Source organism: Dromiciops gliroides, chromosome 4, assembly GCF_019393635.1.
Source record: "Dromiciops gliroides isolate mDroGli1 chromosome 4, mDroGli1.pri, whole genome shotgun sequence".
Taxonomy (NCBI): domain Eukaryota; kingdom Metazoa; phylum Chordata; class Mammalia; order Microbiotheria; family Microbiotheriidae; genus Dromiciops; species Dromiciops gliroides.
In genome coordinates, this window is record NC_057864.1 from 375,473,000 (window position 1) to 375,497,845 (window position 24,846).

At 39.1% G+C, this 24,846-nt stretch overlaps 1 protein-coding gene across 1 annotated transcript in view; it reads right to left on the minus strand.

Moving 5' to 3' along the window:
- LOC122726819 (p53 apoptosis effector related to PMP22) overlaps positions 1-12,922 on the minus strand; it is a 32,946-nt gene extending 20,024 nt beyond the window's left edge. Inside the window, exon 1 of the mRNA XM_043964809.1 lies at positions 12,517-12,922. Coding sequence (XP_043820744.1) covers positions 12,517-12,736 — 220 coding nt within the window. The 5' untranslated portion in view covers positions 12,737-12,922. The remainder of the gene's footprint in view (positions 1-12,516) is intronic.
- Positions 12,923-24,846: the final 11,924 nt, after the last annotated feature.

The following is a 24,846-nucleotide window of genomic DNA, read 5'->3' on the forward strand; positions in this document are numbered from 1 at the left end:
AGAACCAGGGAGCAATCCTCTCATAGTTGGTGTTTATTTGCATTTCTGAAGCTAGGGACTTAATTGTATAGGGCTCAGTTCACTGAGCGAGGGTCGAGGCTTTATTCTTCAAAGTTGGTAAGGGAAGATCACCTTACTGCTAAATTCAAAAGCTATTTTTTTATATGCCCATCTTTCTTGACTTTTTATTTCAATGGCAAATAGAAATAAATAGAAATAAAGGGGATTTAGCTATGGGAGAAGAATCCTCTGAAACATCAGAGGTATGGGACCACAGGCAGAATCAGGCTACCTGCGATGTAAAACTCAACTCTTTTCTCACAAAAGCAAACTAAGATCTCAAGCTCTTGGGTCCCCTTTGGCTAGTAAGCTGCCACCCTGCCTCCTGATTTTCTGAGCTTTCTCATAATTCAGACCCCTCTAGCTAGAAAAATTCACAGTCATTTGCTTTTTTCTACTTTTCTACCCCTGTAGTTGCCCTGTCTAGCAGCTATTATTTTCTCTCTGTGTGTGGTTTTGTATATTTTTTCTTTTTGTGGGACAATGAGAGTTAAGTGACTTGCCCAGGGTCATACAGCTAGGAAGTGTCAAGTGTGTGAGGTCTTATTTGAACTCAGGTCCTCCTGAATCCAAGGCTGGTGCTTTATCCACTGCACCACCTTAGCAGCTATTATTTAAAAGGAGATTTATATATGGGGTGATTCTCTGGGATGGTGAAATATAAGTGATATTACAATAAAAAGATGACAAAAATGTACTTAAATAAAATAAGATCTATTTTCAAAAATGCAATTTGAAGTGTGGAATATAACTGGGGATGTACTGTCTTTGAGGGTTTGCCTCTTGCTGTAGAACATGTCCTATACCTCGATACCATGTACCAATTCTATATTGGTCCTTATGACAAGAAAGGTTATTTCAGATGATAGGTGCCCCAGCCAGAAGGAGCCTCAGGTAGCTCTAAGAGTTGAAGGCAGGCTTCATCCATCTCTTTTGGGTCCACCCACTCAAGACAGATTTAACGACAGCTTTCCCTTAGACTTCCAGAGAGTGGCAAAAAAAAAAAAAAAAAAAAAAAAAAAAGGATGCATCTTCCACGCCCAGCAGCAATGGCAATGAGAAGATATATCACCCAGGGGATCCTAGGACTAGACTTTTAGGTCCTGGCTGCCTCTTTGGTTTTGTACTGTTTTCTGACAGATCCCAAGTCACCAAACTGTAATCATGAGGAAATGGACATTTCCAACCCTAGAGGTAGCCCCATGAGTTCAAAAGCTCAGTAGTAATTCCTGAGTGTCAGCTGCCCAATGGGAGGTGCTTCCTTCAATTAGCTTGCTTCTCAAAGGACAAGCCAAAAACCCAAACAGAGCATCCTGAACCTGACTAAAGAGTTATACCTGGCTGCCCAAAAGATCTGGATCTGTGAGTTGCCTTCATACAGTAAGAATCTGAAGTGAATGTGAAATATCTATTCAGTAGTCCCATGAAATTGACTTTACCTCTTAGAACAGTAGAATACATACAATGGGTTATTGTTTGAAGAATGTATTCATTTGTGCTCCAGATTGAAGGGGATTTGTTATTATCATGTTCCTACAGAGGAATGTGAAAGGCACTTGAACCACCATACAGTGGTTCTTAAACTTTTTATTCTCAGTCCCCTTATAAATTATTAAGGATGCCAGAAGGCAATTCATGAGAGTTATATTTATTGATATGTACTGTTAGAAATTAAAATATCTCAAGATTATTATGAATTATTTTTATCTCAGAGACCCCCTGAAAGGTATCAAGGACCACCCCCCCCAACGCCACTGCCAGGAACCCCTAGATCATACTTTTAGGACCACTGGTGTCCACTGGATGGAGATATGGCCTCAGAGTCAGGAATAAATAGCCATCCCACTTCTGATACATACTGACTGTGACCCTGAGTCACAAACTTATCCTCCTGGTTTCCCAGACCACTCTAAATTGCAGATCAAGTGCTGAGCAGCATTGGAAGATGTAGTTTCTTCATTGGGGAGTTCATTATATTAATGAAATTACAGGTCTGGGAAAACCAAAACCAAAACAGGAGAACATACAATTGAAGGTAGGAATAAGATATAATCAATTTTTAAAAAGCAAATATTTTTAAGATTTACAAAAGATTCTTACAGTTAATTCTGTTGCTCATCACTAGTTACAGGATATGTAATATCTTCTCCTTAGAGTCCTCCTACCTAAAATTCTTATTCTGACTATAAGCCTATATATTAACTCATTTTGAATTCCACAGCAGTGGATCTGTCTGATTGGAAATGCAGCTCATCATCCTGATAGGTGACTAGGTGACAGAAGGGTGTAGAGTTAGGTAGGAACTTCATTTATATATCCTCTTTGGCTTGGCCACTTTGGAATACAAAACACTGACCCATTCTCTATAGCCTGTGAATGTCTACCCTGATTCCCAAAATCTTAATGAGAGGTCTGACCCAAATTTCAGGATTTGCCCCACCTGGATGTCACCATGCTTTCGACTCACTCATCTTTCTGTTCTGGCAGATCCCAAAACAAGATCCCAAACAAGAAGATTCTACAGACCAAATCTTCTGGCTGTGTTAGCCCTTGATGGAAAGCTCTCCTCTTCCACCTATGCCACTGTCACAATAAAAGAAGTAGAACAGCTGACCTCTAAGAACTCAAAAGCTGAAGCTGATGCAAATAAAACTAATGAGAGCATCAGCTTTCCCCCTTATTGGAAGCTCCCTTGGCTATCAAGAACAAAATAATCCTGTTCTTCATGGTCTTTCTTTGCTCTCACATTTGGTCCTCTGTAACTCACCAGGTTTCACACATAAAAATAGAGAGAACACAAGTCTCTGGGCTATTGTTCCTAGGGCCATATATTGTGTGTATATCTTTGATTATTTTCTTTTTAGAAAATAATGGTTCATTTTTCCCCAGTTACATGTAAAAACAATTTTTAACATTCATTAAAAAATTGATTTCCAAATTTTCTCTCCCCTTCCTCACCTCCCCCCCTCCCTGAGACAGTAAGAAATTTGTTATAGGTTATACATGTTCAGTCATATAAAACATATTACCATATTAGTCATGTTGTGAAAGAAGACACAGACCCAAAGGAGCAAAAATAAGGAAAAAAAATACAGAAAGTGAAAAATCGTATGCTTCAATCTGCATTCAGACTCCATCAGTTCTTTTTCTGGAGGTAGATAGCATTTTTCATCATGAGTTCTTTGGAATTTCCTTGTATCATTGTATTGCTGAGAATAGCCAAGTCATTACAATTGATCATTGCACAGTATTACTGTTACTGGGCATAATGTTCTCCTGGTTTTGCTCACTCCACTTTGCATCAGTTAATATGTCTTCCCAGGTTTTTCTGAAATCGGCCTGCTCACCATTTCTTACAGCACAGTAATATTTCATTACAATCATATCCCACAATAGTTGATTATTTTCAAACAAAAGAGAGAAACAGAGCCAGGTGTCAATTTTTCATCGCAGAATAATGTGGTTCTAGGGAAGCTTTGTAACTGAGTAGATTTGCTAAATATCTGTGCTTATGCTGCTCGGTTTTATATATTTCTGTCTTGTACACTAGACTCTATTAAAAGTTGAAGCTTTCCCAAGGGCTGGGTGGTGATCAATCAACAAGCATTTTATTAAGCATCTACTATGTCCCAGTTACCATGTAATCAGGAGTGACGTGGCAATGTATTCTAGGCAGAGGAGACTATCACAGAGATAAAGCGTTGTAGGTGAGGAACAGCAAGAAGCCCAGTTGGATTGGAACTTTGTGGAAACTAGCTATTGAGAACCACTGGTATTCAGGGACAGACCTTCACTTTTTTTTTTCCGGGACAATGAGGGTTAAGTGACTTGCCCAGGGTCACACAGCTTAGTAAGTGTCAAATGTCTGAGGCCAGATTAGAACTCAGGTCCTCCTGAATCCAAGGCTGGTGCTTTATCCACTGTGCCACCACTTCCCCCTAGACCTGCACTCTTGAAAAATTCATTCAGTAGCTGGAGGATAGATTGGAAAAGGAAGAGGCAGAGGCAGAGTAATCCATTAGTAAAATATTGCAGTGGTACAGGCAAGAGATGATGAAGACCTGAACTATCAGAGTAGAATCAAGGGGAGAGAAGTAAGAGATATTATAGAGGCAGAAATAACAAGAGCAGACTACTGATGGGACATTCAGGGTCAGGGAGAATGAAGAGTCAAAGATAACATTGCGGTTAGCAAATACTGAGGGCCTTAATGAATGGTGGGCATTATTAATGTAAATAGTTTGAAGTGATATGGGTTTTTCTTAAAGTTTATTTCATTGGATATTTACCAATTACATTTCCAAAAAAATTTTAACATTCATTTTTTAAAACTGAGTTCCAAATTCTTTCCCTCCCTCCTGCCCCCTCCCATCCATTGAAAAGCAAGCAATATACCACTTATACATGTGAAATCATGGAAAATATATTTCTATATTAGCCATGTTGCAAAAGAAAACACAAAAGAAGAAAAATAAGGTGAAAAGGGCATACTTCAATCTGCACTCAAATTCATCAGTTCTTTCTCTGGAGATAGATGGAATTTTTCATCCTGGGTCTTTTGGAATTGTCTTGGATGGTTGTCTCTATCAGAGTAGCTAAGTCTTTCACAGTCGATCATTGTTACAGTAATTGCTAATACTATGTACCATGTCCTCCAGGTTCTCCCTCAGTTCACTTTGCATCAGTTCATATAAGACTTTCCAGGGTTTTTTGAAATCATCTTGCTTGTCATTTTTTAAAGCACAATAGTATGGTTTTGAGGAAAATATAATGAGCTCAGTTTCAGATATAGTTTGAGATATCTATGGCACATCTAGTCTGAGATATACAATAGTCCTGCCATTCTAGAAAGCAATTTGGAAATGTCCCCAAAGTTACAAAACTGGCAATACCACTATTAGGCCTACATATAATGCAAAGAACCTAAATAGCATGAGAAAGGACACACATGTACAAAAATAGTTATAACATAGGGGTTTTATTTGTAGTCACAAAAAATGGAAACTAAATAGGTACCCCTCAAATGAAGAATAGCTAAATAAATGATGGAATAGAAATGTAATGCAATACTATTCTGTATAAGAAATGACTAAAGTTTCAAAGAAAAATGGGAAGACTGGGAAATGATGCAAATTTAAGAGAGCAAAGCCATGAGAACAATTTATACATTAAAAACATGACAAAGACAGACAATTTTGAAAGACTTAAGAATGCTGATCAATGCAATGACCAATGATAGTTACAGAGAACATATTCCCCTTCTTACTCTCTCCTGTGTTTTTTTCCCCCTACCTATATCAGTAAACTCTTTCTCAGTCTCCTTTGCTAGATCTTCAGTCAGGTCAAGCTTGCTAACCATGAGTATCCCACAGGGATCTCTCCCTCCTCTTCTTGCTCTTGATCTCATCAGTTCTTATGGATTGAATGTCTGCTGATGACTCTCAAATCCACCCATCCTGCTTTATCCTCTCTGCTGGCTCCACTCTTGTATTTCCAACTGCCTTTTACACATCTTGAACTAGATGTCCATAAACATCTAAAACTCAACGTGTCCAAAACTGAACTCAATCCTGTCCCTCCAGGATAAAACACAAAATCCTCTGTTGGGGCATCCAAAGCCCCTCATAACTAACATTCTCACACACTTTTGCAGGCTTGTTATACCTTATATGCCTCCTCTCCCTCTCACACATGCATACTCCTTGGTCCAGTGACAGTGGCCTCTTTTTTCTCCCTTGAATGACACTCCATCTCTTGACTCTGGGCATTTTCATTGGCTGTCCCTCATACATGGAACGCTCCTCCTTTTCTTCTCCACCTCTTGGCTTTGGTAGCTTCCTTCAAGTCCTAGCTAAAATCCTACCTTCTACAGGAAGCCTTTCCATATCCCTCTTAATTCTAGTACCTTTCCTCACTTCTTTATTTCCTGTTAATTCTGTTGGTTACATGTTGTCTCTACCATTAGATTGTTATCTCCTCAAGGGCAAGAATAATTTTTTGCCTTTCTCTGAATCCCTCATCACTTAGAACAGGACCTGGCAAATAGTAGACACTTAATAAATGTTTATTGATAGACTGACTGAATCATGAGAGTTAGATAATAGACTTAAAAGACAAAATGAGAGATGCATTCTGGGGCATGCTTGGCCAAATGTAAATATGATATGCTTGACTATATATATTTGTCACAAGGGTTTTGTTTTTCCTTTTTTTTTATTGGGGGAGGATGAGGTAAGAAAGAGAAAATAAATGTTTATTAATTGAAAAAATTGAAATGAAATAAAAAAATAGAAAAAAAGAAATGTGAAATAGGTAGTTGGTAATACATGAATGAATGAAGCTCAGGAGAAGAAAGACTAGGGTTCAGTATAGAGATTTATGAGCCTTCTACATAGAAATGATCATTAAATCCATTAAGCTAATTAGGTTACCAAATGAGTCTATAGAGGGTAAACAGACCAATGGAGGGAGCCTTGGCTTATACCCACCATTAAGGGCTGTGATATGGAGGATGAAACAGCAAAGGATATTGAGAAATTTCTAGAGAGGTAGAAAGAGAACCAAGAGAAACCAGAGAAGTGATCAGTAATATCAAAGGCTATAGAAGTTGAAAAAAATGAAGGTGGAGAAAAGGACCAAAAAATTTTTACTGTTTATAGGATGTTTGTTTCTAGCTCTTTGATATAACATTATGAGCTTCTTGAGGCCAAGGACTGTCTTTTTTTTTTTTTTGTCAGGGCAATGAAGGTTAAGTGACTTGCCCAGGGTCACACAGTTAGTAAGTGTCATGTCTGAGGCTGGATTTGAACTCAGGTCTTCCTGAATCCAGGGCTGGTGCTTTTATCCACTGTGCCACCTAGGTGCCCTCAGGGATTGCCTCTTGCCTGTTTTTGTATCTCCAGTCCAGCTCATCAGGAGCTTAATAAATATTTATTGATTAATTGATAACCAAGAAAAAGTACTGCTTTAAATATTTTTGTACATATGAATCCTTTTTCTCTGACTCTGAAGAACAGACCTAGAAGTGGTATTGTTGGATCAAAGAATATGCAGATTTCTTAATTTATATTTTCCTTTTTTGTTTTTGTTACCTTTTCCAATCTGTTGGGTTTGTAAGAGGACCTCAAATTTGCTTTAATTAAAACTCTTATTATTAGTGATTTGGAGCATTTTTTCAAATGGTTGTTGATAGCTTGGGTTTTCAATATTGAGAATTCTCTGTTCATATTCTTTGACCATTAATCTGTTGAAGAACTCATTCTCTTTTTTAATTAAATTAGTTCATTGATTTGATTTTGAGAAACTTTTAAAAAAAAGCATTTAGTTTTGCTCAGTAATTCTATAATCTATTTGATTTAATTTCTTTCCCCAAAAATTTTTCAAAATTTCCTCTTTTATGCTTGAGATGATTTATTTTCTAGTTTTTAAAAATTGCATATTCTGTTGATTCAACTTCTTTTTTCCATTTTGTTAATGCATATTCATGGAAATATGATTTCATCTCTGAGGACTGATTTAGCTACAACCAGAAATTTTGGTGTATGGTCTAATCATTATCATTTTACAAAGATAGTAATAACTCTCCCACCCAATTTGTTATTTGACCTACTCATTAGTAAATCTCCATTTATGTCTCAATCTTTTGTTCATATTCCTGTCTTGATTACCATTGTGCTACATTATGGTCCATAAAATATTTGTTTAGTATTCCTGCTTATTTCTTTTTACTTATAATTTCTCTGTACAGTCTATTTTTCTTTTATTTATATGATTTTCTTTTACTTATATTTCTCTGTATGGCCCATTTTTGTAAATGTATTATATTAGTACTGAAAATATGTATATTTTTAATATTCTCATTCAAAAGATTCCATAAGTCTTTTAACTCTAAATTCTCCAATCATTTGGTTCCACATTTCCCCTTTTGACTTTGTTAGACTCATCCAGCTTTCCAAGAGGAATATTAAAGTATTCTACAATTGTTGTGTTATCTCCCAAGTCTTTTTGTTAATTTTCCCTTTATAACTGTAGTTGCTGTGCCAGTTGCTATGTAAAAGTTTAGTACAATCCTTACTTGATGATGTTTTTAATATCACTTTTTCTAAACAGTGACATAGTAGCCAGAGGCAACAACAATTAAGAAAACATGTTCATTTCCCATATATTATGCAAGAGGATTATGAAGATCACAAACAGGAAAGGAAAAAAATGAGCGCACAGAAATTTAGACAGGAATGCTATCCAAGCTAGATTACCTCAAGAACATATATAAATGAAACTGACCTCCTACAGGCATCTCAAATTCAATGTATTCACAAGAGTGCTCATTATCTTTCCCTGGTCTCAAACCCTATACTTTTCAAACTTCTTTATTTCTGTTGAGAGGACCCTTATGCCTCCTGTCAAATAGAGTGACAACCTTGACATCATCCTTGATTCTTTGCTCTTCTTCACCCTTAACATCCAATCAGTAGGGGTCAGCTAGGTGGCACAGTGGATAAAGTACCGGCCCTGGATTCAGGAGTACCTGGGTTCAAATCCGGCTTCAGACACTTGACACTTACTAGCTGTGTGACCCGGGGCAAGTCACTTAACCTCCATTGCCCCCCCCCCCCCCCCCCCCCCCGCCAAAGAAAACAAAACAAACAAACAAAAAAACCCATCCAATCAGTAGCCAAGTCTTTTTTTTGGGGGGGGGGGAGGAATGGGGGTTAAATGACTTGCCCCAGGGTCACACAGCTAGTAAGTGTCAAATGTCTAAGGATAGATTTGAACTCAGGTCCTCCTGAATCCAGAGCTGGTGCTTTATCCACTGTGCCACCTAGCTGCCCCACCCCAAATCTTGTTGATTATCCATTCACAATATAACTCACCTATGCCCTTCTCTCACACACTCACTACCCTAGCTTAGAACTTCTTAACCTCTCACCTAGATTTTTACAGAAGTCTACTAATTGGTCTCTCATTGTCCAGGGTCTCCCCTCTATAATTCATCATCTGCAGAGCTAATAAAGTGATATAGCTAAAGTATAGATCAGACCACATCACCTCCTTCCTGCTCAAGAAGCTCCAATGTCTTTATTTTGCCTTTATGGTGAAATGCAAGCTCCTCTGTCTTTAGCAGCCCTTCACAGCCTTCATCCAGTCTACCTTTCATGACTTATTGCACATTATCCTACACTGTGACCAAACTGGACCTATTTGCTGTTCCATATATATGTTTCATTTCCCATCTCCATGCTTTTGCCCTGAGTGTCTCCCATGCCTAGAATGCAATCCATTTTCATGTCTGCCTCACATTCTTTCTTCCTTCAAATCTCTGCTTAAGTGCTGCCTCCTACAGGAAGCTTTTCTTGATCCTGATAAGGTAACTGCTGGCATTGTAGAGCACTGGGGTTGGAGTGAGGAAGATGTGAGTTCAAATCTAGCTTCAGACACTTAGTAGCTGTGTGACCCTGGAGAAGTCACTTAATAGCTATTTGCCTCAGTTTCTTTTTTTATAAAGTGTTTATAATAAAAGGACTTACCTCACATGGTTTTTGTGAAAATCAAATGAGATAACAGCTATTTATTTATCTACCAATCTACTCATTCATTCATTCATTTGTTTGCTTGCGTGTTTTTGTTTTGTTTTGCAGGGCAATGAGGGTCAAGTGACTTGCCCAGGGTCACACAGTTAGTTAGTGTCAAGTGTCTGAGGCTGGCTTTGAACTCATGTCCTCCTGAATCCTGGGCCAGTGCTTTATCCACTTTGCCACCTAGCTGTCCCAATAATATTGATTAAACAGTGCTTAGCACAGTGCCTTGAAGAAGTGGCATTCTTGAAGGTTGGGCCAGTGAAACATAAACTCTGGCAGGTTCTACCAAGCTGGAAAGGCTCCAGGATACTCAAATATGCCCCCTAGGAACAGGGTGAGTCTGTCTTCTGAGGACTGATATGGCTAATTATAGAGGGGTATATCACTAGTAGGCAGACAGATGGTGATGAAATTGGAGAGAGAGATGGAAAATATGGCAGCCCATGCCCTTAAACCAAAGAACAATAAAAAAATGGGCTCCTTTACTGTGTAGTTCCCCTCAACTTCTGCAAGGATGGTGGCAGAATGATGAATAATCAGAAGAATTTTGTTTTAATTTTTTTACAAAATCAGTCAATGGAGTTTTTAGATCATAAACTATGATTTTGGTACTCTGAATTTGAGAACCCTGCCCAATGACCAACAAATGGAGAAAGCAAAGAAGGCTTCCAATGTGTTGGGTCAATTCACTGTAGCAGATTTTGGGGGAGAACATGGACAAGTTGGGATGGGTTGCAAATGATGTCCTTGGCAGGAAATCCCAAATTGATATGATCACAATTCTACTTAAGTGTTACATTTGGCATGTGTGGTCATAAATATAAGTTCCTTTGAAGCAGGGGACTATTTCACGTTTGTTTTTACATCTTTTATATCCTTATTGCACAGCACATAATACAGAAGCTTAATAGATTCTTATAGATTGATGGTAATTCAAGAACATTGGTTTGGAAATAGAGAACCTTGGGTTAAAATCTCAGCTCTGTGACTCACATCGAACATAGTAATGTGATTCTCTGGGGAAAAGTACTGGTTGTAAAGTCAGAAGACCTGGATTCAAAACTCAACTCTGTCATTTATATCTAATATTGTATGTCAAGTCCCACACTCGAGTTCTGTAGGCGTCCCAAACTCAATATAACACAAACAGAACTCATTATGTTTCCTTCAAAATCTACACTGCTACTAAATTTCCCTATTTCTGTTTGGGCACCATTATCGTTCCAGTTACTCAGATTCTTTTCCATTCAATCACCTTATATATCTAATAATGGAGGCAGCTAGGTGGCGCTGTGTATAGCATTCTGGTCCAGGACTCAGGAAGCTCTGAGTTCAAGTTTAGACAGAATCACTAATTAGTTGTGTGACTGGGCAAGTCATTTAACCTCTTGTCCCTTTTTGACTCAGTTTCCTCAACTGTAAAATGAAGATAATAACAGCCTCCACCTCACAGGGTTGTTGTGCGGATCAAACGAGATACTATTGACAAAGTACTTAGCACAGTGCACGGCACATGGTAGGCACTAGAGAAATGTTTATTGATTAATGTTTATTACTCCCCCCCATCATTGTAATCAAAGTATATAATTTGGTTAGTTGCCAAATCTTGTTTCTATCTCCACATCTCTCTCTCCCTTTTTTTTTGGTGAGGCAATTGGGGTTAAGTGACTTGCCCAGGGTCACACAGCTAGTAATTGTTAATTGTCTAAGGACAGATTTGAACTCAGATCCTCCTGAATCCAGGGCCGGTGCTCTATCCACTGTGCCACCTAGTTGCCCCATATCTCCACATCTCTTACATCCATCTATCTTCTTTTCTTAACAAACACAGCCAGCCACCAATCTAGTTTAGTCCCTCGTTACCCTCTCTAGGACTATCACAATAAACTCCTCATCAATCATTCTCTTCCCCCACCCCACCCCACCCCACCTCATTCAAGTATCTTCCGCCTCCAATCCGTTTTCCTTGCTGTCACTAAACCTTCTAAAGTGCAGGTCTGACCACTTCTCTCCCCACTGAACAAACTCCAGTGGTTCCCCTTTGACTCCAAGCTCAAATAAAACACCTCGATTGGGCATTTAAAGCTTTTCAGAACATGATCCAAACCTCCCTTTCCAGTCTTACTACCCATTGCTTGCCTCTACAAAGGACACTATTTCCTCTCTCTTCACCTTTGTACTGACTAGCCCCTACCCACAATAGGACTCTCCCTCCTCCAACCCCTAAACCCTTTGAAATCTCTGTATTAAAAACATTTCAGAAATCCTCCATGAAAATGTACAGTGCACGTTTCCAGTTACTTTTTCTGGGACGCCTCAATAGTAACAGCAGCAGTAGCATTCTGAGAGAAAAATAACTGTCAGCTCCGTCAAACAGCATCCTCCCCGCTGGGACTGGGAAGGGCTGGTTGGAATCTAGACTTCCAAATTTAGACCTGCTGATGTTCTCCCGTCTTTGGAATTAGAGTAGAGTTGTTGTTTCTCTTTTTTTCCTATTTTTGGCATAGACCCCTCTGGACCTCTCAGGAAGAGTATAATAACCCTTTCCTGAGAAGAATATTTCTAAATGCATGAGATTACAAAGGAAACCAATTATAACGAAATAGTTATCAAATATTTCAGAAGTAGGTTAAGAACTAAAGACAACTCTTTTAGCATGAGTGTACCAGACTATAGTATTTTAAGAAGGAAAAAAAAAGAAAAAGACAACGCAAACGTCTATAATAAAATCCCTGGAGAAGATGGGTGGGAGTGAGGGGGTTCATGTTGATTTCCAATGGAAAATGAACACTTTGAGAGTTTCATCTTTTGGTCCCAAACCGTGAAGCAAGAGCTGGTATTTTCCTCAGTCCCCCCAGCCAGCTTCATAAACACTCACCATAGTGCATAAGGGTCTCACAGCCTTCGTCAAAGGAGCCAGTGCCGCTGGGGCCAACCTCGTCGGGGCATTTCCACCACAGGGACGATGTCTGGGATTTGTTCCCCGACTCCAGCCAGCCGCGTCCAGTCAGAGCTATGATATCGAAGGTGATGGCGCAGACCATAAGCAAGGGTAGGATCCACCGGCATCGCTCACAGTCCAGGCCACAGCGCAGCATCGTGTCCGACACTCCAAGGAGCTGGGAACCGAAGGAGAGAAGCGGACCACAAAGTCAGCGAGAGAGCTGAGGTGTGGACAGCTGGGAGTCCCGAGCACTACTGAAGTTATCAGGTGAGAGGGGAAGTGTTTAAGGAGAATCTTGGCAGAAGCACGCGGGAAAGACTTTGTAGTCAGCAATGTGGCAGCTCCACCTAGATCCCTATCACTTAGATGAGCAGGAGCTGGATGCTAGAGGGTCCAGAACTGCCCCGGGGGGAGGGATAGGCTGGGTCCTGGTCGGTAAACAAGTCTGGATAGGCGGGCTCTGGCTGGCAAACCGGGCACGGTTCAGATTACACCCATGGGCCTGAAGAGAACGGCAATTTAACCCCTGCTGCAGGGAATACAAGGTAACCCTGCCCCTGTACACCTGAAGACAGAAGGCAATTTAAAAGCAGAGGCAGAGAAGACACTGGGGAAATTCCAGGCTCGGGGAGATGGGAGGAACACCTTGAATGGGATGAGTTGATTCTCACAAGAATCTATGATTCTCAAAGTGCAAAATAAGGCATACTTTTTTAGGTCAATGGCTCTTGAAGAGATGGTTATGGAACAAGCAGTTATGTAGAAAGGCTCCCTCTGAATGCTGTTTCTGCGTATTTCCACAATTGATCAGTCAAGAAGGAAAGCTCATTCCAGTCAAGAAGCAATCCTATTTGACTTGTATTTCTTTACATTCTGGAGGTCTCAGTTAGAATAATATAATCAGTTCAGGGATTCAGTCTGATAGAATGGAAATCACAATGCATTCGCAGTTAATAGTTTCAAGTTTGGGTTGTGACAACCTTGAGCAAGTTGCTTTTTGTCTCTGGGCTTCAGTTTCCCTATCTATAAAATGAGGGGGTTGGTTGCCTTGGTAGTCTCTTCTGTCTCTACATCATGATCTTTATTAGGCCATATCCAATCCAAATTCAAAGGATTTTTTTTTTTGCTCACTGGCACAATGAAAAGTAGATGATTTTGTCTCTGGGGTAGGAGGGGAACCTCTCTGAACATTCAGAGGAAACGCCTATAATTAGGGTTGTGGCACCATGGACAAAACTAGGTCATCTGCACCCCACTATTTTCTCCCAGTGCAAATCAGCGTTTCAACTCATATGCTACTATGGGTTTCAAGCTTTTTTAATTTCATAGGGTTCGGTAAATTGTAGTCCACCCCCTTCCATCTCAATAGCAAGGGTTTCATTTCTAGTTTGAGTAGTGACTAACTACTGGACTTCCAATCTTTTCTCTTTAGCTCCCTTCTGCCTAAGATTCTTCTCCATATGGGCCTTGATAGTAATGCAGTTCTAGTTCCATAACCATGTATTTATCCATTTAGAAATGATGTTTACAACTCTTACATGTGGCATACAAAAGTATGCACCTGAGCAAAAAAAAAATATCCCTGAACTATCTCCCTAGCTTGGTTATTTTGAGATAAATCCTACTTCTGTGGTCTTCACAGCATGGAAAAAACTACCTCTCCCCTTTCCAAGAAAGTATTTTTCTCTGAGTCCCAAACTTGCCTGGCTCAAAATTTCAAGGTTTGAAAGAAGTAACTATATTCTAGTTCCTTCAGAAGCGACTCTCTTGCTGCCACACTCATCTCTCTGTTCTGAATGTTCATTTAAGTAGATTCTATAAATCAGATTTCTTGGTTTCCCTGTTGGGCTTTTTTTCCCCTTTCTTTTAAATCATCTCTTCCCCTTACTTTATTACCATAATCAGGGAGGAAAGGCAGTTGAGCTATGGGAACCCAAAGGAATAGCTGATGCAAATCACTCTAACAATGATTTTAGCCTTTCTTCTAGTCTGAAGCTGCCTGTAAGCCTCATGTAAAGACAGGAACATAGGTTTCTGTGCTATAATTCCTGTACTGGTCCTTATACTGTGCATTTACAACTGATTGTGATTTTTTTTTTTTTAAAGAAGGATGGTAAGAAAGCTAGGTGAGATTTCTTTGTAGCAGAATAGTGTAGTTTTGAAGAATCTGAATTTTTGAGTGGCTTTCTTTCTGTATTCCTCTGTATTATATGGGGTCCCTGGGAAAATCTTGTGCTTTGGGCTTCGCAGTAAATTGCCTGATTTCTTAAGCACAGGGTACACCAAAGGGCTAAGTGGTGATGATTTATTGTGACTGATAACTGTATCCTTGACAAGAACATCTGAGACCTTACCTATTCTTTAGTATGTACCTGTGTCAGAGACTTGGGCACCCCTTCAGTCCCAGATCACAGAGTTGTGAGCTATGCCAATTGTTCCTTGAGGCTTATGACCAAGAGAGCCCTCTTGAATATGTATACCCATACTCTCCATAGCATGATTCTCAACTTTTATTGACCTACAATGAATTAGATATGTATTTTCATGGGCTTGGAGTCTGGAAGACCTGAGTTTGAATCTGGCCTCAGATACTTATTAGAAGTGTGATCTTGGTCAAGTCACTTAACGCTGTTTATCTTTGTTTCCTCATCTGTAAAATGAGCCAGAGAAGGAAATGGAAAACAACTCTAGTTTTGGACAAGAAAACCCCAAATGGGGTCACAAAGAATTGGACGTGAAAGAAATGACTGAACAACAAATATATTTGTAGTTCCAAGTAAGTCTTCCCTCTAACTCCCCACTACCAGATAAGCTAAATTAACAGAAAACTGAAGGGCTATAGAGTCTGGGCAACTTTCTCTTGTCCTTAGTCAGTATCCAAATAATTTCTCTCCACAAAGTCATGAGTCGCTGGCCCCCTTTGGTTTCTTCCCTCTGATGACTACCTGTTTTTACAATATTTACATATGGTTCTATGATCACATCCTTTTGGGGACTTATTTCACCAGTAAAGATCACAACATATTCATACTACTTCTATATATAGTAGATTCACCAAACATACGGGACTTGTTCTGACTCCGTTCATATGTTGGGGGTAAGAATTAGACTGTCCATCTGTTATTTATGTCTCTTGCGACGTGACTAGCCTGCTTTCTTTTCCAGACCTGTATGTCCTTGATGATGTTTTTTAACATAACTGCCAAGACAAGATATATGATAGTTAAGGGCAGCACTGGCATATGTATGGTATAAGTCACATTTCCAGACATTATGGGTGAGGCTTATGGGAGATAATAATAGAGGAGAAGGCAAACCTACAGAAAGCCTGACATGAAACTCAACTAAGCTAAATTATTACCAGATAAAACTAGGAAGGCAATAATTAGGCCTAAATGGAACAGATTTGCCAGTGTTTCTGTAGTGAAATACATGTCCTTTTTAATTCAACAAATATTTATAAGCACATACTATGTGCCAGGCTTTATGACAAAGACAAAAATGAAACTTCTCTTCCTCTCAAAGGGCTAACATTCTGTTTTTATTTTTTTTGCAGGGCAATGGGGGTTAAGTGACTTGCCCAGGGTCACACAGCTAGTAAATGGCAAGTGTCTGAGGCCGGATTTGAACTCAGGTACTCATGAATCCAGGGCTGGTGCTTTATCCACTGCACCACCTAGCCGCCCCAAAGGGCTAACATTCTAATGGGAACAATGACAGTAGAAACACTTCATTTCAACCCTTAACATCTAGGTGTTTTCTATGCCAACATGATAAATTCCTCTGTTTGGTATTTAACAACTTTTACAATGTGACTCCAGCCTATATTTCTAGACTTATTACATATTTTTCCCCTTCACAAGTAGACAAATTGGACTATTTGCTATTCCCCATATTCATCTCTCATTTCCATGCCTTTGCACACCCAGAATACATATTCCCTTCACTTTCACCTATTACAATGCCCAAGGTTCCTTCAAAACTCAGCTCAAGTGCCTCCTCATATATGAGAATTTTCCTGATTTCCTTTCCCAAATCCTGATTTTTCAAGTACTTTATTGTTTCCAGGTTCAGGTGCTAAGTCCTCCTGACTAAAATTAATTTGTGTTTACTTTACATTTTGCATTTACTTATATGTATGCATATTGTTTTCCTGGATAGAATGTAAACTCCTTAAGGGCAGAGACAATTTAGATTTTGTCTTTGTATCCCAAGTTCCTTGCATGGTACCTGTCACTTAATTGGTGCTTAATATATGTTTCTTGATTGATTGATGAGGAAGTGGAAAAGAAATATGTAAAGTGAGGAAGAACAGGTGGACTTAATAAAGAAATCATCAGAAGAAATCCATGCTGGAATCACACAATTTAAAGGCACTCAATTATCAATTTTCTGAATTGATCTTAAGCTCCCTGCCCCCCTTCAAGAGATTCTCAGAAAATTGGGGTGGGAATAAAATCCAAAAGAATGGGGAAAAAAATCAGACTTTATTATTACCACCACCACCAGAACTGAAAACAAAAATAACATATCCACACCTACTCCCCATGTGCCTACTTTTTCATGTCTATCTTTATGACAATGATTTATGAATGTTTTGAGGGTAACCTTGATGAAAAATATGAGAATAGAACAGGTGTGTTATCACAAAAAAGAGATCTTTGGAGATCTTTTGGCTTTCTCATTATGATGACTGTTTTAAATCAATTAAACTTTTCTAAGAAACGGCAATAATCAGGTTATGATAACAAGAGTTTTATGGTCACAAAGAACCATCTTCTTCTCTGCCCCAATACCTGTAATAATCAATAAGGATCATTAGGATTATAGATTTAGTGCTGGAAAAGCCATCAAGTTCAAACCTTTCATTTGCCAGCAAGGAAAGTGAAGGCCAGAAAGCTTTATGTGAATTGCCCAGAGTTACACAGTTAGTAAGTGTTGGAGATGGAAATTAAAATGAAGTCTTCTCACATGAAGAACCTTTGTTTATTAGTCATCAGAATAAGAACACTTACTTTCAAAGTCTGTGCTACTTCTACTGTTATCACTCCTTTCTTGCTTCCAAAGGGATATTTCTATGACCAAAACCATGTATATAATCAAAATACATATACACAAAGTGCAGGAGCTAAAACCTTAGACCCTTATTTCTATACCTCTACAATTAAATGTCTACCCAAGTATTCTGTGCCTAGGTTTCACAGAATCATAGAATTGAACCTTTGGAAGGGACCTTGTTCACCATCTAATCCAACCAAAAGGAATCCTTAGGATAGCAGGAGGAACCAGCTTGCCCATGTCAATGACTCAGCTCCTGGTGACCATCCCTGTCGCTATCAGGCAATAGTTGCTTTTCTGGAGAGGCAACAGGCTACTCAAGCTTAACTAGTGCCTCTCCTGGTGCCTCAAGAGACTCTTGTATTGGCATTCTTGGCAGTGACAACTCTCCCTACTTTTCTGGAGGCTTGTCAGACAATTCCTCCGGGTCAGTTCATCTTTTCCCTTCCCCAACAGTTCTGCCTTGCCTTCTGTCAATCCCCACCTGACTCCCTCCACCAATAACCTGGGCTCATCCCCAGCTGACTTTGAATCACTGTGACCCCTAGAGTACCCCCTAGCCCTAGAAACTCCTTCAGTTCTTTTTGTTTTGTTTTTCTTAATTGTTTTTTTTTTCAAAAATTTATTTATTTGCATTCTTTGCTTTTTAAATCTGAGTTTCAAATTTTCTCCCACTCCTTTCCATTGAGAAGGCAAGCAAAATGATATCAATTATACATGTGAAGGGGCAGCTAGGTGGCACAGTGGATAAAGCATCGGCCTTGGATTCAGGAGTACCTGAGTTCAAATCCAGCCTCAGACACTTGACACTTACTAGCTGTGTGACCCTGGGCAAGTCACTTAACCCCCATTGCCCCGCAAAAAAAAAAAAAGAAAAAAAAAAGAAAAAAAAATTATACATGTGAAATCATACAATATATTTCCATATTAGCCATATTTCAAAAAAAGTGAGAAAATGATTCTTCAGTTTGCACTCAGAGTTCATCAGTTCTCTCTCTAGAGGTGGATAGTATTTTTTTTTTATCATGAGTCCTTTGGAATTATCTTATTATTATATTGAACAGAGTAGCCAAGTCATTCACAGTTGATCATCATTACTCTTACTGTGTACAATGATCACTTTACTTTGCATCAATTCATATATGTCTTGCCATCTTTTTCTGTTTGGCTTTTAAAAATATTTCTTTTTTTCTTTTTTCTTTTCTTTTTTTTTTCTTTTTTGTGGGGCAATTGGGGTTAAGTGACTTGCCCAGGGTCACACAGCTAGTAAGTGTTAAGTGTCTGAGGTCAGATTTGAACTCAGGTCCTCCTGAATCCAGGGTCAGTGCTCTATCCACTGTGCCACCTAGCTGCCCCTTGCCATCTTTTTCTGAAACCACTCCCCTCCTCATTTTCTATAACACAACAGCAGTCCAGCACAACTATATGCCACAACCCACTCAGCCATTCCCCAAATAATGATTATCTCCTTTATTTTCAATTCTTTGCCAGCACAAAAGAGCTAATATAAATATTTTGCATGTGTGTGTGTGTGTATCCTTTTCCTTTTTCTTTCTTTAATCTCTGTGGAATACAGATCAAGTAGTGCTATTGCTGGGTCAAAGCATATGCAGATCTTTATAACATTTTGGGCATAGTTCCAAATTGTTCTCCAGAATAATTGGACCTAGAATGGAGTAGTTCACTACTCCACCAATAATTTATTAGTGTACCTATTTTCCCTTTTCCCCTCTATCATTTGTCATTTCTGATAGGTGAAAGGTAGTACCTCAGAGGTGTTTTAATTTACATTTCTCTAATCAACAGTGATTTAGAGCATTTTTTCATACAACTATAGAAAGTTTTGATTTCTTCAGAAAACTGTCTGTTCATATCCTTTGACCATCTATCAACTGGTTCTTAGTTTTATAAATTTTTACTCAATTCCCTATATATTTGAGAAATGAGGCCTTTACTAGAGATCTTGCAGTAAAAAAATTTGATATTACTTCATTGTCTACTGTACTTGTTAGCAAAATATAGTTTCCCTGATTATCTCTTTTAAATAAGACTATTTTTGCTTTAGCTTTGTCAAGGATCATTTTTAAAAATTTCACCTGAAGATTCTGCTCCAGAGAATTCTGTTTCCAAAATTCTGTTTCTTTTTCTCTTTCTCTTCCTTTCTGTCCCTCCTCAAAAGTCTATTTTGCTTCTAACCACTACCTCCCTTAATCTGCTCTCCCCTTTATCATCCCTCCCCCTCTTTTCTCTTATTCCCCCTCCTCTCCTATTTCCCTATTGGGTAAGACAGATTTCCATACACAATTAATGGTATGTGTCTCTCTTTGAACTAATTCCAATGAGAATGTGGTACAAGCATTGCCTGACACCTGCCATTTTCCCCACCACTGTAAAAACTTTTCCTTGAGTGCCACTTTTGCGTGAGAAAAATTTCCCCATTCTATTTCTCCTTTTCCCCTTGTCCCAGTGCATCCCTCTTTCTCATCCCTTCATTTTTTTCTAGAGTTTATTCCAATAAGATCAGCTCACATCCATGCCCTCTGTCTAGGTAAACTCTGTTTAACTCCCCCAATAATGATAAAGTTCTTAGGTGTTACATAAATCACCTTCCCATATAGAAATGTAAACAATTTTTACCATATTAAGTCCTTTATGATTTCTTTTGCATGTTTATCTTTTTATAATGTTCTTGAGTTTTATTTTTGAAAATGAAATTGTCTACTCAGCTGTGGTCTTTCCATGAGGAACACATGAAAGTTTACTATTTCATTAAATATCTGAGGGTTTTTTCCTCTGTGAATGATTATACATAGTTTTACTGGGTAGGTTATTCTTAGTTGTAATCCTAGCTTGTTTTTCTTCCAGAATAACATATTCTAAGCCCTACACTCCTTTAATGTGAAAACCACTAAATCTTATGTGATCCTGACTGAGGCTCCACAATATTTGAATTATTTCTTTCTAGTTGCTTGCAACATTTTCTCCTTGACTTGGGAGTTCTGGAATTTGGCTATGATATTCTGGGAGTTTTTATTTTGGGACCTCTTTCAGGAGGTACTTTCTGTATTCTTTCAAATTCTGTTTTATCTTTTGGATCTAAGATATTGGGGCAATAGGGGCAGCTAGGTGGAGCAGTGGATAAAGCACTGGTGCTGGATTCAGGAGTACCTGAGTTCAAATCCAGCCTCAGACACTTGACACTTATTAGATGTGTGACCCTGGGCAAGTCACTTAACCCTCATTGCCCCATGCAAAACAAAAAAAAGAAAGAAAGAAAGAAAGAAAAGATATTGGGGGCAATTTGACTCTAATTTTTTGGTCATAGCTTTTAGGTATTACAATAATTCTCAGATTTTCTCTCCTCAATCTATTTTCCAGGTCAGTTGTTTTTCCAGTGAGATATTTCACATTTTCTTCTATTTTTTTCATCCTTTTGACTTTGTTTTACTGTTTCTTAGTGTTGCATGGAATCACTAGCTTCCAATTGCCCAATTTTAATTTTTTTCCAATTCTAATTTTTAAGGAATTATTTTCTTTAGTGAGCTTTTGTACCTGTTTTTTCTCCATTTGGTCAATTCTGCTTTTTAAGGAGTTCTTATTTTCCAGTGAATTTCATACCTTCTTTTCCTTTTGGATTATTCTTTTTAAGATCATTTCTTCAGTGAATTTTTGTGCCTCTTTTATTAAGCTATTAATTCTCTTTTCATAATTTTCTTCCATCACTCTAATTCCCCCCCCCCCAATTTTTCCTCTACCATTCATGTGTTTATGACACTCTTCCTGGAATTCTTGTTCACTTTGTGTTCAATTGGCATTTTTTTCTTTGATGCTTTGATTGTAGCTATTTTGACATTATTTTCCTTTGAGTTTGTGTCTTCATCTCCCTTGCCACTGTAGAAGCTATTTATGATGAAGTTCTTTTTTGTCATTTGCTCATTTTTCCAGTCTATTTCTTGACTTTAAACTTTATGTTAAAGTTGGCTTTGCTCACCTGGGGGTGGAGAGGCACTATCCCAAGCATCAGGTTTTTTGGTGCTTCTCTTTTCAGAGCTAGCTCTGGTTATCTACAAGTTTTCATTGCTTCCAAGGTAATCGGGGGAGAGGTATGGTCACTGTTCTGGTTTGTTTGCTGATCTTTACCCAGAAAGGGACCCTATTCTCCTACAGCCATAAACACTAGCACTCTTTTAGCTCTAGAACTGTGACCAGGACCAATGCTCCCTTGTGACTATTCACAAAGATCCTTCTCCACCCTACAACTGTGACATAGAACTTCCTAAGGCCAATAGAGTTGCAATCAGCACCAGATATACCCAGTGCTAACAATAGGTCCCCTGTAATCTCTGTCTTACTAGTTATTCAACCCCTTTACTGTCTCTTTGATGAAAAGCCCAAAGCTGTTGCTGTTGCTGCCACTATTATTGCAGCCATGTGTGTACTCTCGACAGGCTTTCACTCCAGTATCATAGACCTCTCCTTCTGACCACATAAGTTTTCTTATTCTGAAAAAATGTCTCAACCTGACCTTTTGTTGGATCTACCACTCTAAAAATTTTATTTGTAGTGTTATTTTAAAGTTGTTTGAAGGGGAATGTTGAAAGAATTCACTTGGGTTGCTTCCTTTAATCCACCATCTTGGCTGCTCTACCCCAAACTCCTTCAGTTCTTCAGGAACATCCAAAAATTCCCTGGCTCCTGCTCTTCTACAAGAGAGTATGGGAAGACTTTTTCTACCCTGCTCTGTTAGTTTATGGGTTGCATTCTGGCTAAGTATAAATGTATTAGAGTTGTGATACACAGCAAAACCATGAGGCTAGTCCTCTGTACCAGATAAAATCCAGAACAGAGACTTGCTGTCACCATGTATTAGATGATTAGCTTTAACCACCAGGCATTCCTCCTCTTTTGCTGCTTCACTGTTCACACAGCTTAGATCAAATGGGAGTGAACAACTCTATCCCTTTCAGTGACATGGAGGACAACAAGACCTTACTATCTACCAAGTCATTCATTACCTTCCAAGATTCTCTAGGCTTTATCACTACTCTACCTCTGCTCTCTGTTGTCCTCTCATACTTACATCTGAACTACTTATGTAACCTAAGGACTCCTGAACCTTGACATTCACCCACACACTGCACCCACACAACTCCCAAGCCTTTCCATTTACACTGCCTCTGAAATTTCTCTTAGGGACTGTCTCTGCTGATTAGAATGTGAGCTGCTTGAAAGCAGAAACTGTCTCAATTTTTCTATTTGTATCTGCAATACGTAGAACTATACTTGACATAAGCACTTAAATGTTTTTTTAATCAATCATTCATTCTAATAACACACCTAACAAGTGTGTGGAGCTTTCATGCCTGTTTTAGTCTGTTTGAAGACTTCATGTGAGAGACTAGGGCTAGATATATAGATCTGGAAGTCATCTGCATCGAAATGATAATTGAACAATGGAAACTGATGAGATCACCAAGCAAGATAGTCTGGAGGTGGAAAAAAGCCTAAGAGGACTCTTAGGGATTCTTAAAATGAGTGGACATGATGTGGATGAAGCTCCAGCAAAGAAGATTGCAAAAGATTAGTCAGAGCAGCAGTCAGTTTACTTATTTGCAAATTTAAAAAAATCACTAGTGGGGTTGACATTAGAATCCATCAAGCTCTGGCCCCTAGCTAGCTTTCTTGACTGATTTCACATGGCTCTCATTCCCATACACTCTGTTCAAGCCAAAATAGCCTATTGTTATCCATCCATCACACTTCATCTTCTGCCTCTAAGCCTTTGCATAGGCTACCTGTCCTCCATGCCTAGAACATTCTCTCTGCATAAGTCCAACTCTTCAGATCCTTTATTCCATTGAAAACACAGCTCAAGCAAGAGTCACCTCCTTCAAGAGACCTTTCCTGATTGGAAGTCACTATGAAGATAAAGAATAGGGTTAGAGGTCATCAGATATAGAGGAAAATAGAATGATATAAGGTTATGACCAGAAAAAAGAAATTTGGGGTCTATGAATATGGAATGCTAAGTTAGCTTTTACTCTTGCCAGGCAATATGGTCAATAAGAAGAAAACTGTTAGAAGCAGAAAGGAGGAAAACCAAGAGATAGTGTCATGAAAACCTAGAAAAGAAAAGAGCATTTGGTTCCATTCTGGAATTTCATTCCCTCAGCACCTGGGACCTCCTTACCCTGGAATATCCCTCTGCAATGCAAGTCCCTATATCCCACTGATGATTTTCTCCCAGTGCTTCCATTTTGGAAGAGACCCTGGTCAACCATAACTTTTCATTTGCTGACCTCCATGCTTGGCATATTCTGCCTTCTTACCTCTGACTACCAGCTTCTCTTGCTTCCTTTAAGATAGATCCAATACTACTGCCTGCAGGGGACCCTTCCCAATTGTCAGTCTTGCCCCTTTCCTCTAAAATTACCATTCACTTGCACTATATGTATCTTGAGTGTACATAGTTATTTACATGTTGTTTCCCCCATTAGAACATGGTTGCCTGCCAGTCAATGACCTTTGTATGTTGCAAAGTTGTCTGATGGGTTTGGTGGTTGGGTTCAGGATTTCAGATCAGAGTTCTGTGCTTGGCTCTTAGTGCGCTAAACTCACTAGAAGCAAGAGCAGACACCTCCACATCTTTCTTACCTGTTCCTAGCTGTTGTAGCTTCTGCTTCTGGATCTCACTCCTGCTTCTGTTGCTATATCAAGCTCTGCTTAACACCCTTCCTCCAGGGCTTGTTCTCTTGAGAATGAGGAAATTGAAAGCCCAAGTAGGCAAGAAGGAGCTTGTCCATTTTTTTGTGTAGTACCCAGGCCAGGAGAAGGATGAAGTGTGCACAGCTAGAAAGAAGCAAGGGAAAGATGCTGGGCCAGGCAGATAATGGCAGCTAATCTGCCTGCCTAGGGCAAGCATGGTTAACCATCTAATGTTGCCTGCATAGGATATAGAAAGGGTCAGGCAAAGAGGCAGAAGCAGACACTGGCTTTATGTACATTGGACAGCTGTGCTTCTCTACTCAATTCTATTTTTTTTCCCTTTCACTCCCATGGATCATCTTGTACTGTGCCTAGGGTATACACATCCAACTTTGAAGACCACTGGTCATCACTCTGCTGAAACTGCTTTTTCAATGGGATATCCTAATCACCACATCCAGTGGTTTTTATTCAATCTTCATTTTCCTTCATTTGCAGCCT